Here is an 11,977-nt window from a genome sequence, read left to right on the forward strand (position 1 = left end):
TACAAATATAAAAAAAATTCTTAATATGCATCTTATATAATTGTCTATATTTAGTCTTTTTTTCCTGGGGGATTTTCCTTTTAAGTGCCTTTTACATAAAACAAGTAAAATTGTCCGCCATAGGGTAAGAAAAATAATGTTAATGCAAACGGAAACAAGAATACTTTTAATTTCTTACCCTATTGGAAGATAATTGGCAAAATAAGAAAAATGCACTTTAAAACATCGGAGATGCAGAGCACATTATAAGTCCACTGTATGCAGATTCTAAGGAAAGTGTGCATCCCTCTCACACCCATTTTGACAATTTTTTCCTGGGCACAAATCCGTCAAAGAGGGGTTTCACAGGACTGTAGGTCAGTGGTATAAAAATTGGTTTAAATGAGGCTGATCTGATAAATGATGTTCACTTGATAACATCATTCTGTGACGTCTGGAAGTAACCCAATAATCCGAATTTCCTTCAGGACTTCCAGTGTGGAAGCTTGGATGCACTGATGACAAGCATATCCCCACCATCGCACCTTCTGAAAATGAAACCGATTACTTTATGGAATGGAAGGATGCCAGATGGAAGGGTAGTATAAGCCATAACCACCACCACAGCTGTTAAATAAACAAATTAGTCACAATTTTTTGGTCATCTTTATTTCCTAATACAAAAGAAAAAGTTATTTTTATAAGTTACTTTTGGATTTTAGAAATCTTCCAATACTTGACCATCTCCTCTTCATCTGTCAGTGGTGCAGGTTCTCCCCCCTTTTTGGGAGCCTCTGCCTTCTTGCTGTCGACAAGTCAGTAGTTAATTTTATTATTGTAATTAAGAAATGTAACAGGTTGGATTAGAGAATATTTAATTATGTGAAAAAAGCTGCAGCGCATTGAAATAGACACTGAATGATATTTAATGTCAAAAGTCATGTAGCCCACACCCATGAACCTTTCATGTTTAAAGCTTTACCTTGATTGAATTGTGTTTTTATACTTCATTACACTACTGTCTTTTTCTTTCTTTCTTTTTTTTGTGATCATGAGATACCATTAAAATGAATTTTGGTTCAATAATTTATAGTTTTCACCTCTGATATTATAAAAGTTATTGGCAGTTATTAAGAATTAAAGCTATGCATTGACGGAAGTACGCACGCTGATGTCTTTTTGGCGGGAGCTGTTGCCATGGTGAATCGTGATTTCGGCGCTACGCTGATCATGACTTTTCATAGTCATGGTGCACGAGCTTAACTCAGAGTCAACCTACTCAGAGTTGAGTAAACTAACTCAGTTCAGCTGTTTTGTAACCGAAAACTCAGAGTTCCCTGTCTCAGAGTAAGTCAACTCTGAGTTCATGTTTAAACTCAGAGTTGGTTGAACCTTCTTATTGAAACGGGCCCCAAGGCTTGGCATGAATTAAACAAAAAAGAAAATAATAAATATAAATGAAAAAGCAGTGATAATGTGTGACATTTTATATTGTGGTGTCAGTGCTGTAATATACATAATAATTGTAATATACACTACTGAATTAAACAAAACATTGTTAAATATTAGATTATGTTTTGAATACTAGACTCTAATATGTATCTCCTCAATCATATTTACAACAAAACTACATGTGCGCTTGAGAGCTAAGAGATCCTATATGTGTCTAAGAAATGCCTGACCAAAATGTTTTATTGTCTTAAATCAGTGGGTTTCTCTAGCTCAGTTTGTAAAAAAAAACAAGCAGTAAAGAAGTTGAAATGTATTGTTATTTCACTAATCAAATAATATTAATGATTATGTTTTAATCTGTTTAATTGTTTTATTACTCAATTATTTGTTTTGTTTGCTTTGAATTGGACGTTCAGGTGATATTCATCAGTTTATAGATAATAGCTTGCAACTCATTCGCTTGTAAGTAAAGGAAACAATTCATTCAGTTTGACTCAGGACAAAATGGATATTGTAGAAAGTTTCACACAGGCATCTGCGTGTGTGCTCACGGGTCCTAATTATCTTGGCTAAGTGTCTGTTTTCTTTTTTCCAGAAGGGAAACTTCGATAGATTTTTGCTTTGAGTTTGCTTTGAATTCCCAATTAAACTGTGCTTGGTCTAGAGTGCAGTACTCGTCTTCACTGAAAAGGTATGTGTGGCGTAAAAACAGAGTTAATTTCTGGGCGTTTACTGTAGTTTGCGGTGTTTTTGTTTGCAGCTCTAGTTAGCTAGCCAGCTATGCTAGGCTAACAGTATATTACACCGCACGCAACGCGACAAACTACAGCGCGCATGAATTATAATAAAGTAAATGCATGCATGTAGAGTAAAAAATTATATCCATGTAGTTTTTACGCGAGCAGTTTATCGCAACAAAGCGTGAATTGGCTCATTCAAGCGGCTAAAGTGCGCAGTGAGGGATGCTGGTGTGCGGCATCGCGCTGAAACTGCGCATCTGACAGGTCCATTCATTCAATGCGCGTTATTCGCTCGTTACTGTAATCAAACATGGACAGCATGTTCATTATAGTAAACCGCTTTGATTGTGCTAACTATAGAAGCCCTGAATGTAATTTACATGGAAAAGCCTTCACGCTTTTCCATTCATGCATTATATTTTTTTTTACATTTTATTACAGATTAAGTTTCCGCTAATTGTTTTCCGCGATTTAATAAACATGCTTGATAATGGTTATCACTTCCTCTTAAAAAGTTACCCCCCCTCTCTTACAGGCATACTTTGTTTTGTTGGATTAAACGGTAGTTTTTGGATGCGTTGGTTATGAGAACAGTGCATATTTTTAGTATTTTCGCTTCTCCTTTTATATTGTACTCTCGCCAGATATGTACTGTGCACCTTCAATATATTTTAATTTTCTGCAATTGATAATGAACATGCTTGTAACTATGAAGTCAGCATGAAATAGATTCACCTCATCTGCTTTCTAAATGCATATTTTACACTGTAAAAATAGGGAACAATGTACTGAGTTATTATTACAGGACCTGATTTTAAATTGTTGTGTTTTAGGGTTAACAGAGTATCAGTAAAATTAATTGGTTAATGGATAATGTCCTGGCAGAAAATTGTCTTTTTTACTTTTTGCATATGTTCTGGGCCTTGATCTTCTGGTGAAGTGACAGACTTGCATTCATTTGAGTGCAGTGCCCACATTTCAATATCTTAATCAACAACCAATGGATAGAACCAAGTCCCCTCCTACATATTACTGTTTATCCATTGTACTGTAAACCACAATACTGAAAAAATGCTACTTCTGTTTCATTTTGGTTTCAATAACATTAACAGCCTCTGAAGATAATCTAAAAATGGTATCTTATTGGGTCGGATTGTTATTTTTATTTATTTTTTTATTATGTGTAGTTTGAGAACATGGCATCATTGCATTATGCACATGCATTTCTCTTCCTTTTCCACTTCACCTTTAAACTATTTTCTTACAGTAGTTTGGTTGTTGTTGAGAGTGTAAGCATTTTGAATCATGCCCAGCTTTGATTATTTTTTATTTTTTGGCTCACGATGATGAGTATGAAACCTTTTAAGGTTATTAATCAGGAAACCTTTTTGCTGTTTGGCTACTTTTCATGTCATTGCATTGAAGGGAGAGCTGCATATTATAGGTTTTTGTTTTTGCCCCCTCCCAATATTCGGTCTTGTAATGACTTATAAAGGCTTAATATGAAGTTGAATATTGACAATGCAGTTTTTGAAATTGCACAATGACTGTGCTTAGCTTCACAGACACATGCATCTTATTTAAGAGAAAAACATTGTCCATGTTTTCCAGATTTTCAATCATTTTGTGGGCCACAAGTCATGTCTGGTATAGCATTAAGTCGTCTCGCACAAGAACGGAAGGCTTGGCGGAAAGACCATCCTTTTGTAAGTATGCGACATTTCCGATCATAGATGTGCAGCTGTTATACAGAAATTCAGAAAGAGGGAGAGCGAGAGAGGTTTGTTTAACTGAAGTGTTTGAGATGCAACAGGATTAGAGAGTGTCAGTTTCCAATCAACATTTTTAGAAAATTAAATTTGAGTTTTCGTATTAACCTTCGGAGGACAAGCACAGAAGGGGTTAATGAAGGGGAGTATGTTTCATCTGTGGAGGATTTTAAGATGTCACTGTTTTAATTTATTCTGCTGAGAAGTCACTATTGAAACTGTTGGGGTGTATTTGCTCACACAAATGAGACCATAGATTAAAGAGAGTTTCTAGAGTCTGACATTTTGAAACCTTTGCAGCCACCCACAGGATTGAAAAAAAAAAAATAAAAAAAATTATTTACCTCAGGGTTTTGTAGCTGTACCAACAAAAAACCCTGATGGAACGATGAACCTGATGAATTGGGAATGTGCCATCCCTGGAAAAAAAGGGGTAAGTGTCAATTTGGATGTAATGCTTGTGTTCTATGAATAGCAAATACTAGTTGTGAATAGTAATGGCTCTTACAAACTTGAATATTAATTTGGTTTCATCTCAAATCTTCTGTGAACTCCGTTATGCATTTCTGTGGTTTGGGAAAAAAACATGTTTCAGACATTGTATGACCTTGTGTTTATTATTGTAAAGATAATGGTAATTTTAATTTTTAATTTTTTTTATTTCTTTTCAGACACCGTGGGAGGGAGGCTTGTTCAAACTTCGGATGCTGTTCAAGGACGACTATCCTTCGTCTCCACCAAAGTGTAAATCAGATGTTTAGTGGATCTAATCCTTTGCTTGTACTTTGTAGTATGCACATTGTGTCTAATTATGGCTGGTTTTGATCATGTGACTTCTACAGGTAAATTTGAGCCGCCTCTATTCCATCCGAATGTATATCCGTCTGGTACCGTATGCTTGTCTATATTAGAGGAAGACAAAGACTGGAGGCCTGCCATTACAATTAAGCAGGTAAGCTGTAAAGGTTGGATCCTTAAAGGTTGCACCGCTATGTAAACTGATGGACGCATTGTTAAATGCTCTTTAAATGGAACAGCCAATAACAAAGTGTAGTTCAAGATTAAGGATGAATTATATATTTCATTTTCAGGTTTTGTTCTAAACTGAAATACAAATGTCATTGATTTGTGGTGCATCTTAAAATCTTCTTAAACCAAATTTTCCTTGCAGTCCTGAAGAGGGCAGTGTTATCTCATAAAGCTCCAATTGATTTATATTTCTAGATCTTGCTAGGAATCCAAGAACTCCTTAATGAACCAAATATTCAGGACCCCGCACAGGCTGAAGCATACACAATTTACTGGTATGCACCTCCAGCTCAAGCGTAATCTTGCCTGTTGAGACTGAAATGCTTATTGCCTCTGTTATGAATCTTGTGTTTGCGTTTCTTTTGCAGCCAAAACAGAGTGGAGTATGAAAAAAGGGTCCGAGCACAAGCCAAAAAGTTATCCCCGTAAACCCCAAGATTTCGCACTGTTTTGGAAATGGGTTTTGACCAGCCCCCCCCCCTTTACAAATCTCATCCACTTCATACTAATATACTGCTGGGTTTAAAGAAATGAATGTCGTGCCATTGTCAATCCACTGATGCTCGTCCTAACAAACTCTTCCTGGGGGTTTTAAATTTTTTTTTTTGCCCATTTGGTCAACAGATATGCTCTGTGGATTTTTTTTTTTTTTTGGTGGGTGGGGTTAACAGTGCTACATATTTGCAAAAAAAAAGGCACAATAAACATCATCCACATGCAGAAGAAATGATATTCCACAGATGCAGAGGTATAAGCTTAAAACTGCTTTCGTTTTGCTTAATCTTTTTCTTTCAGACCGGCCTCCTTGGTCTCTTTCATGGTTTTAATAATTTAAACCTTGCTATTAATGTCAGTATTTCAACTGCTGTAAAATGATACTTTTATACTTTCTTTACTTTGGATTAGCGTCTGTAGAGAGATTTCCATTCCTGATGCAGGCAGTGTACTAAGCATGTACCATTCAGTATGATAGAGTTGTGCTGCCTCGGCCGTCTGTGTTTTGCAAAAGAAGGGAAAAAAAAGACTTAACGTAAAAGGCCTCTGAATCAAATGGTTGGTTAACCGCTGCATCAGTCTCTTTGTGTTCATATGGTGTTTTGTTCATGTAAGTGTATAGAGTAAATAAAATGTTTATACAAAGCCAGTTGTGGCTGCAGGTATGTTCTTATGAATGGATTAATTTTAACCATCTTGAAAGGTAAGTCTTCTCATGGTTCTTGATCATGGTCACTTTTTGATGTTTGAATGCAGCTGGAATGAGGTTTGGTTTACTGCCCTTTTTTCTTTTTTATAAATGTCAAGTAGACATGAATTGGAATATAAAAAAATGGACAACTGAATCATTTCATTGTTTAAATGATTAAAGACATTTCATTAAATGTGTTAGTGATATGCATATCAATTAGTCAAATTTGTAGTAGTGATATCAATTGGTTTTTAAAAGTTATAAGGTTTGTGATCTCTTTACAAGTTGACTCATATTTTGAATATGATAGTGATAATGTGACCAGTGTAACTGACAGTGAAGTGCCATCTTGAGTGGTGAGGATCTTGCATACTTTCATAACTACAGGAATATTGGTGATTAATTATTAGGCTTTATGTATATGTTTTGTATTCTGAATGAGATCAATTTGTATAAATTTGAGGCAATGTTTGTGATTAGATGGAACTTATGTAGTGGTGGTACCTGGTTTGAGAATCAATCACATTAAATATGGTGTTCATTTATTATTGCCATCAGAATTAGCAGAAGCTTTCTAGGCTCGATACTGTCTAGCAGCTGAAGACTGGGACCCCTACTTGGAAGGTCAGTGTTTTGTTGGGCTGTTTGAAGGGATTTAACAGCCAGACACCCATGTGAAAAATGCCCACCGTTGAATGCTAGAGGTGTAACAATGGCTGGCCTTGAATTTGATAAGACTCCTCATTGAAATGAGAAGTTAAAGCTAAGGAATTTCCATGCTAATTATGTATTCTTCCTCACAAAGGTAATGTTTAATCATGCTGACATTAACTTGGTAAGGTGTTCTTACTGCTCTCATTCTCACGAGAATTGCAGGTACTGTAAGCTTGTCAAGGCTGTTCTAATAGAATGAGACCGAAAAGACCCACTTGAGATGTTATTCTGCTAATTGCAGGAGGAGATTGCTAGAGTGTAACTTATTGGTAATAACTGGGTTTATTTAACTCTTTGAAAGAATATTTTGATACTTTTAAATTTTTGGCTTTATGTACTTACAATTAAATTCAAAATCTCAGCTTTACTAAAGCTGCTACACTATAATTAGTGGTAGGTGTGAAGGCAAACTACTGGTCATTTTTCAAAAACCTTACCAATTTTGTTATGTAGTTCATCCTTTTATCAAGAAAAATTATACCTAAAAGAATAGTACAACCCGAATTCCGGAAATGTTGGGACATTTATTTTAATAAAACAAAAATGAACACCTTTCAAATCACATTAGACAATATTTTATTCACAATAGAACAAAGAGAATATAACAAATGTTTACATGGAGAAATTTTACACTTTTATCCACTAAATGGGCTCGTTTCAGATTTGATGCCTGCTACAGGTCTCAAAAAAGTTGGGACGGGGGCAACAAAGGGCTGAAAAAGCAAGAACTTTTGAAAAGATTCAGCTGTGAGAACATCCAGCAACTAATTAAGTTAATTGGCATCGGGTCTGTAACATGATTAGCTATAAAAGGGATGTCTTAGAGAGGCAGAGTCTCTCAGAAGTAAAGATGGGCAGAGGCTCTTCAATCTGTGAAAGAGTGCATAAAAAGATTGTGGAATACTTTAAAAACAACCTTCATCAACGTCAAATTGCAATGGCTTTGTAAATCTCATCATCTATAGTGCATAACATCATCAAAAGATTCAGAGAAACTGGAGAAATCTGTGCGTAAAGGACTAGGCCAAAGACCATTGTTGGATGCCCGTGGTCTTCGGCCCCTCAGACGATACTGCATCACTCATCGGCATGATTCTGTCATTGACCTTACTAAATGGGCCCAGGAATACTTCCAGAAATCACTGTGGGTAAACGCATTCCGCCGTTCCATCTGCAGATGCCAACTAAAGCTCTATCATGCAAAAAGCAAGCCATGTGAACACGGTCCAGAAGCGCTGTCGTGTCCTGTGGGCCAAGGCTCATTTAAAATGGACTGTTTCAAAGTGGAAAAGTGTTTATGTTCAGACGAGACCAAATTTGACATTCTTGTTGGAAATCATGGATGCTGTGTCCTCCGGGCTAAAGATGAGGGAGACCTTCCAGCGTGTCATCAGCGTTCAGTTCAAAAGCAGCATCTCTGATGGTATGGGGGTGCATTAGTTCATACGGTATGGGCAGCTTGCATGTTTTGGATGGCACTATGAATGCTGAAAGGTATATAAAGGTTTTAGAGCAACATATGCTCCCCTCCAGTCTATTTCAGGGAAGGCCTTGTGTATTTCAGCAGGACACTGCAAAACCACATACTGCAGCTATTACAACAGCATGGCTTTGTAGTAGAAGCGTCCGGGTGCTGAATTGGCCTGCCTGCAGTCCAGATCTTTCCCCTATAGCCTCTTAAGACCCTGCGGCCTCATATGAGGACATTATATCGGGAAGTTGTGGCCTAATGGTTAGAGAGTCGGACTCGTAATCCAAAGGTTGCGGGTTCGAGTCTTGGGCCGGCAGGGATTGTAGGGGGGGGGGAGTGAATGTCCAGCGCTCTCTCCACCCTCAATACCATGACTGAGGTGCCCTTGCGCAAGGCGCCGCAGCATAAATGGCTGCCCACTGCTCCGGGTGTGTGTTCACGGTGTGTGTGTGTTCACTGCTGTGTGTGTGCACGTTGGATGGGTTAAATGCAGAGCACGAATTCCGAGTATATGTCACCATACTTGGCAGTATGTCAATTCAAAATTTTAGTGAATTTCTCTGAGACTATACAGGCCACAGTTTTAAGTCTAGATGTCCTGTACAGAGCACATTCAGGGCTTTTCAGAGATACTAAACGATTGGATGTTTCTCCATGACCACTCGCTCTCCTTGGTCTTCAAAAATGTCTGAAATTAATTTAGTGACACTTATGGAAATATGAAAATATTTTGTAATTATCATTTAAATCTAATTTTCAAATTGTGTCGTAAATCAACATCTCAGGAACATGTTATGGGGTTTCAAATCAAAATATGATTTTCTGTTATGAAACAGGATGCTGATTTCATACATGTCCTCCACATGAGGCATGTTTATTATGCATTTTGGGAGACATAACAAATGAATAGGGAAAGAAATCATATTTCAATATTCTATGAAATATTATATATTATTATGAAAATCTTGTCAATTATTACTCCCATTATTACACTTTTTTTTCCATTACATTTTGCCCCAAAAACACATTAATATTCAAATTAGATTTAGTTTATAAATACATTGTATATAATGAGAAAACATTTGCAGAAAGATACATGGTATATCGAATCATTCTTTTATAACATTGTTGAGAATCATCTTTATACCAAGTTTGGTACAAAAAAAAAAATACTGAAAACTAAAAATGTATTGGTGATTTTAAAAAATCAATTGTTTTTGCCTATGCATGTTCATTCATGTCTTTTAATTTTTAAATAAATTGAGTCTCTTCCGAGGACATAACATTTTTTTTACATTATTTTTAATGCTATAAACCAGGGCTGTCCAAACTCGGTCCTGGAGGGCCGGTGTCCTGCAGAGTTTAGCTCCAACTTGCCTCAACACACCTGCATGGAAGTTTCTAGTATGCCTAATAAGAGCTTGCTTAGCTGCTTCAGGTGTGTTTAATTAGGGTTGGAGCTAAACTCTGCAGGACACCGGCCCTCCAGGATCGAGTTGTGGCAGCCCTGCTCTAAAAAATGTGAAGACATGAAAAAAAAACAATTTTTTTCCTTTTTTCTCGGGTCTTAAGAGGATAGAGAACATTTGGTGCATCATTAAACGAAAAATATGTCAAAGACGACTACAAACTCTTCAGCAGCTGGAAACCTATATCAGGCAAGAATGGGACCAAATTCCAACACCAAAACTCCAGAAACTCATAACCTCGATGCCCAGACGTCTTCAAACTGTTTTGAAAAGAAAAGGAGATGTTACACCACTGTAATGCCTGATCAGGATACCACACATCTAGTTTCAACACATTCCTGATGCAAGGATGGATCAAAGCTCGCATTCCAGCGGAACCCATCGCTCCGAACTCCCCTTTTCTTCCTGGGATCATAAACCAGGGTCCAGCTCAGGAAATTCACGTTTTGTCATTTTGAAAGAAAACAGAACTCCTATTCCCGGAGCCTAACTTTACTGGCGCCATATTCCCTAAATCTCTATCCATTAAGTTTGCAGTAATTCATGAAAAACGTCTGGAAGAAGAAGGTTTTACAGCCGACTCGGAGCTAAGACGAGCTCCAGAGCTCCCCAAGAAGTGACATTATGACCTCGCGTTTCGCCCAAGAAAGGAATGCGTCTTTCCTGTTGCGTTCTCTAAACCAACAGAAACGGACAAAGGGAGCCACAGCTTGGCTTAAGGATATTGTGTGTTTTAAAAGGGAACGAGCTATAATAAGTTCCTGTGAAGCAAAATATACTCGAGAAAAGAAACACTATATACAATATATCTATACAATGTATTAAGAAGTGTGTGTTTGTGACATTTATAAGCTGTTGCATTATTTTAAATCTATGGTAAATCTGTTTCCAGAATGTATAAGTTTACCTGATCACTAGATGTTCAGTTCACCTGCTATTTGTGTCGTTTAGAATTCGGGATGGTTTAATCAATGTATTTAACCAAGTAATATCCTTCGTATTCACATGTATTTTTGGCTATGCAAAGTTACGTGGTGTTTGGTGTCAAACGAACGCTAATTTTATGAATAGTATTATGGTGAATGGAAATGATTTGTTACATTATGATTACAATAACGGATAGAAACTTGCTTGCGATAATTTTTTTTATTATGTGATGAATGACTGAACAAGATAATGTATGCAAAACACGCAACTGTGCAGGGCGGGGCTCCGCCCACAGCTACACTTGCGATTGGATCAAACGTCCTGCAGGGAAGGAGCCGATTGGACCACGCGCCCAAAGTCGGATCCCAAATCGGCCCGTTAAAACGGATGCACAACCATGAAAGTTTGTGTTGGAGTTGAAAACAACAGGAGGCCACACATGCCTCGCGAGTCTCTCGTTCTGCTCACGCTGCAAAGCGCTTCTGGCCTCTAACATCACGGCGAAGGCATTGCACAGCGATCAAAGTTAAACTTCTAAGACCTGAATCGACTTCCTGAAAGTTTAAACATTTATCTATGTTCTATTGTGAATAAAATATTGGCTCATGTGATTTGAAATTATTTTAGTTTTCATTTTATTCCAATTTAAAAGCCATCCCACCATTTCCAGAATTTGGGTTGTACACTAAAATTGCTTAAAATTTACTCGCCCTCAGGCCATCCAAGATGTAGAGGAGTTTGTTTCTTTGTTGGAGAAAGCAATATTGTGGACCGAGGACTCGCAACAGTTTGAAGTTAAAAACGTCTTAAGAATGGTTTTGTTAATAACAAACACGGAACGTTTCACTTCGTAAGATGTTAATTGATGGACTCAAGTGGATTTCTTTATGGATTATTGTGATTATTTAGTTTTTTAGCTTTTATCAACTGTTTGGACTTGATCATTCTGACAGCACCCATTCACTGCAGAGGATCCATTGGTGAACAAGTCACGTAATACTAAATTTCTCCAAACCTGTTTTGATGAAGAAACAAGCTCCTCTACATGAGTAAATTATAAGCAAATTAGATTTTTTTTGGGGTGAACTATTATTTCATTTCTTGCATATCTTTAAGAACATTGATTTACATTGAAAGTCCTGAGCTATAAGAATCTGAATATCATGGTGGTTTAGAGATAAGCTCTTTGATTTAGCGTAGTAATGCTCTCTGCGAGTTTCGTGGCACACAATAGGATTTTG

The 11,977-nt window shown here is 37.1% G+C and overlaps 1 protein-coding gene across 1 annotated transcript; it reads left to right on the forward strand.

The window, feature by feature from the left end:
- The first annotated feature begins 1,928 nt into the window (after window positions 1-1,928).
- On the forward strand, window positions 1,929-5,674 carry LOC306865243 (SUMO-conjugating enzyme UBC9-B-like). The gene is made up of 7 exons (XM_079409737.1): window positions 1,929-2,122; window positions 3,783-3,877; window positions 4,290-4,373; window positions 4,612-4,684; window positions 4,783-4,892; window positions 5,165-5,244; window positions 5,338-5,674. Exons 2-7 carry the CDS (start codon window positions 3,812-3,814, stop codon window positions 5,396-5,398), a joined length of 474 nt encoding a protein of 157 aa, XP_079265863.1. The 5' UTR covers window positions 1,929-2,122; window positions 3,783-3,811; the 3' UTR covers window positions 5,399-5,674.
- Window positions 5,675-11,977: the final 6,303 nt, after the last annotated feature.

The sequence above is a fragment of the Barbus barbus genome (assembly GCF_936440315.1).
Source record: "Barbus barbus genome assembly, chromosome: 4".
NCBI classification, from domain to species: Eukaryota; Metazoa; Chordata; class Actinopteri; order Cypriniformes; family Cyprinidae; genus Barbus; species Barbus barbus.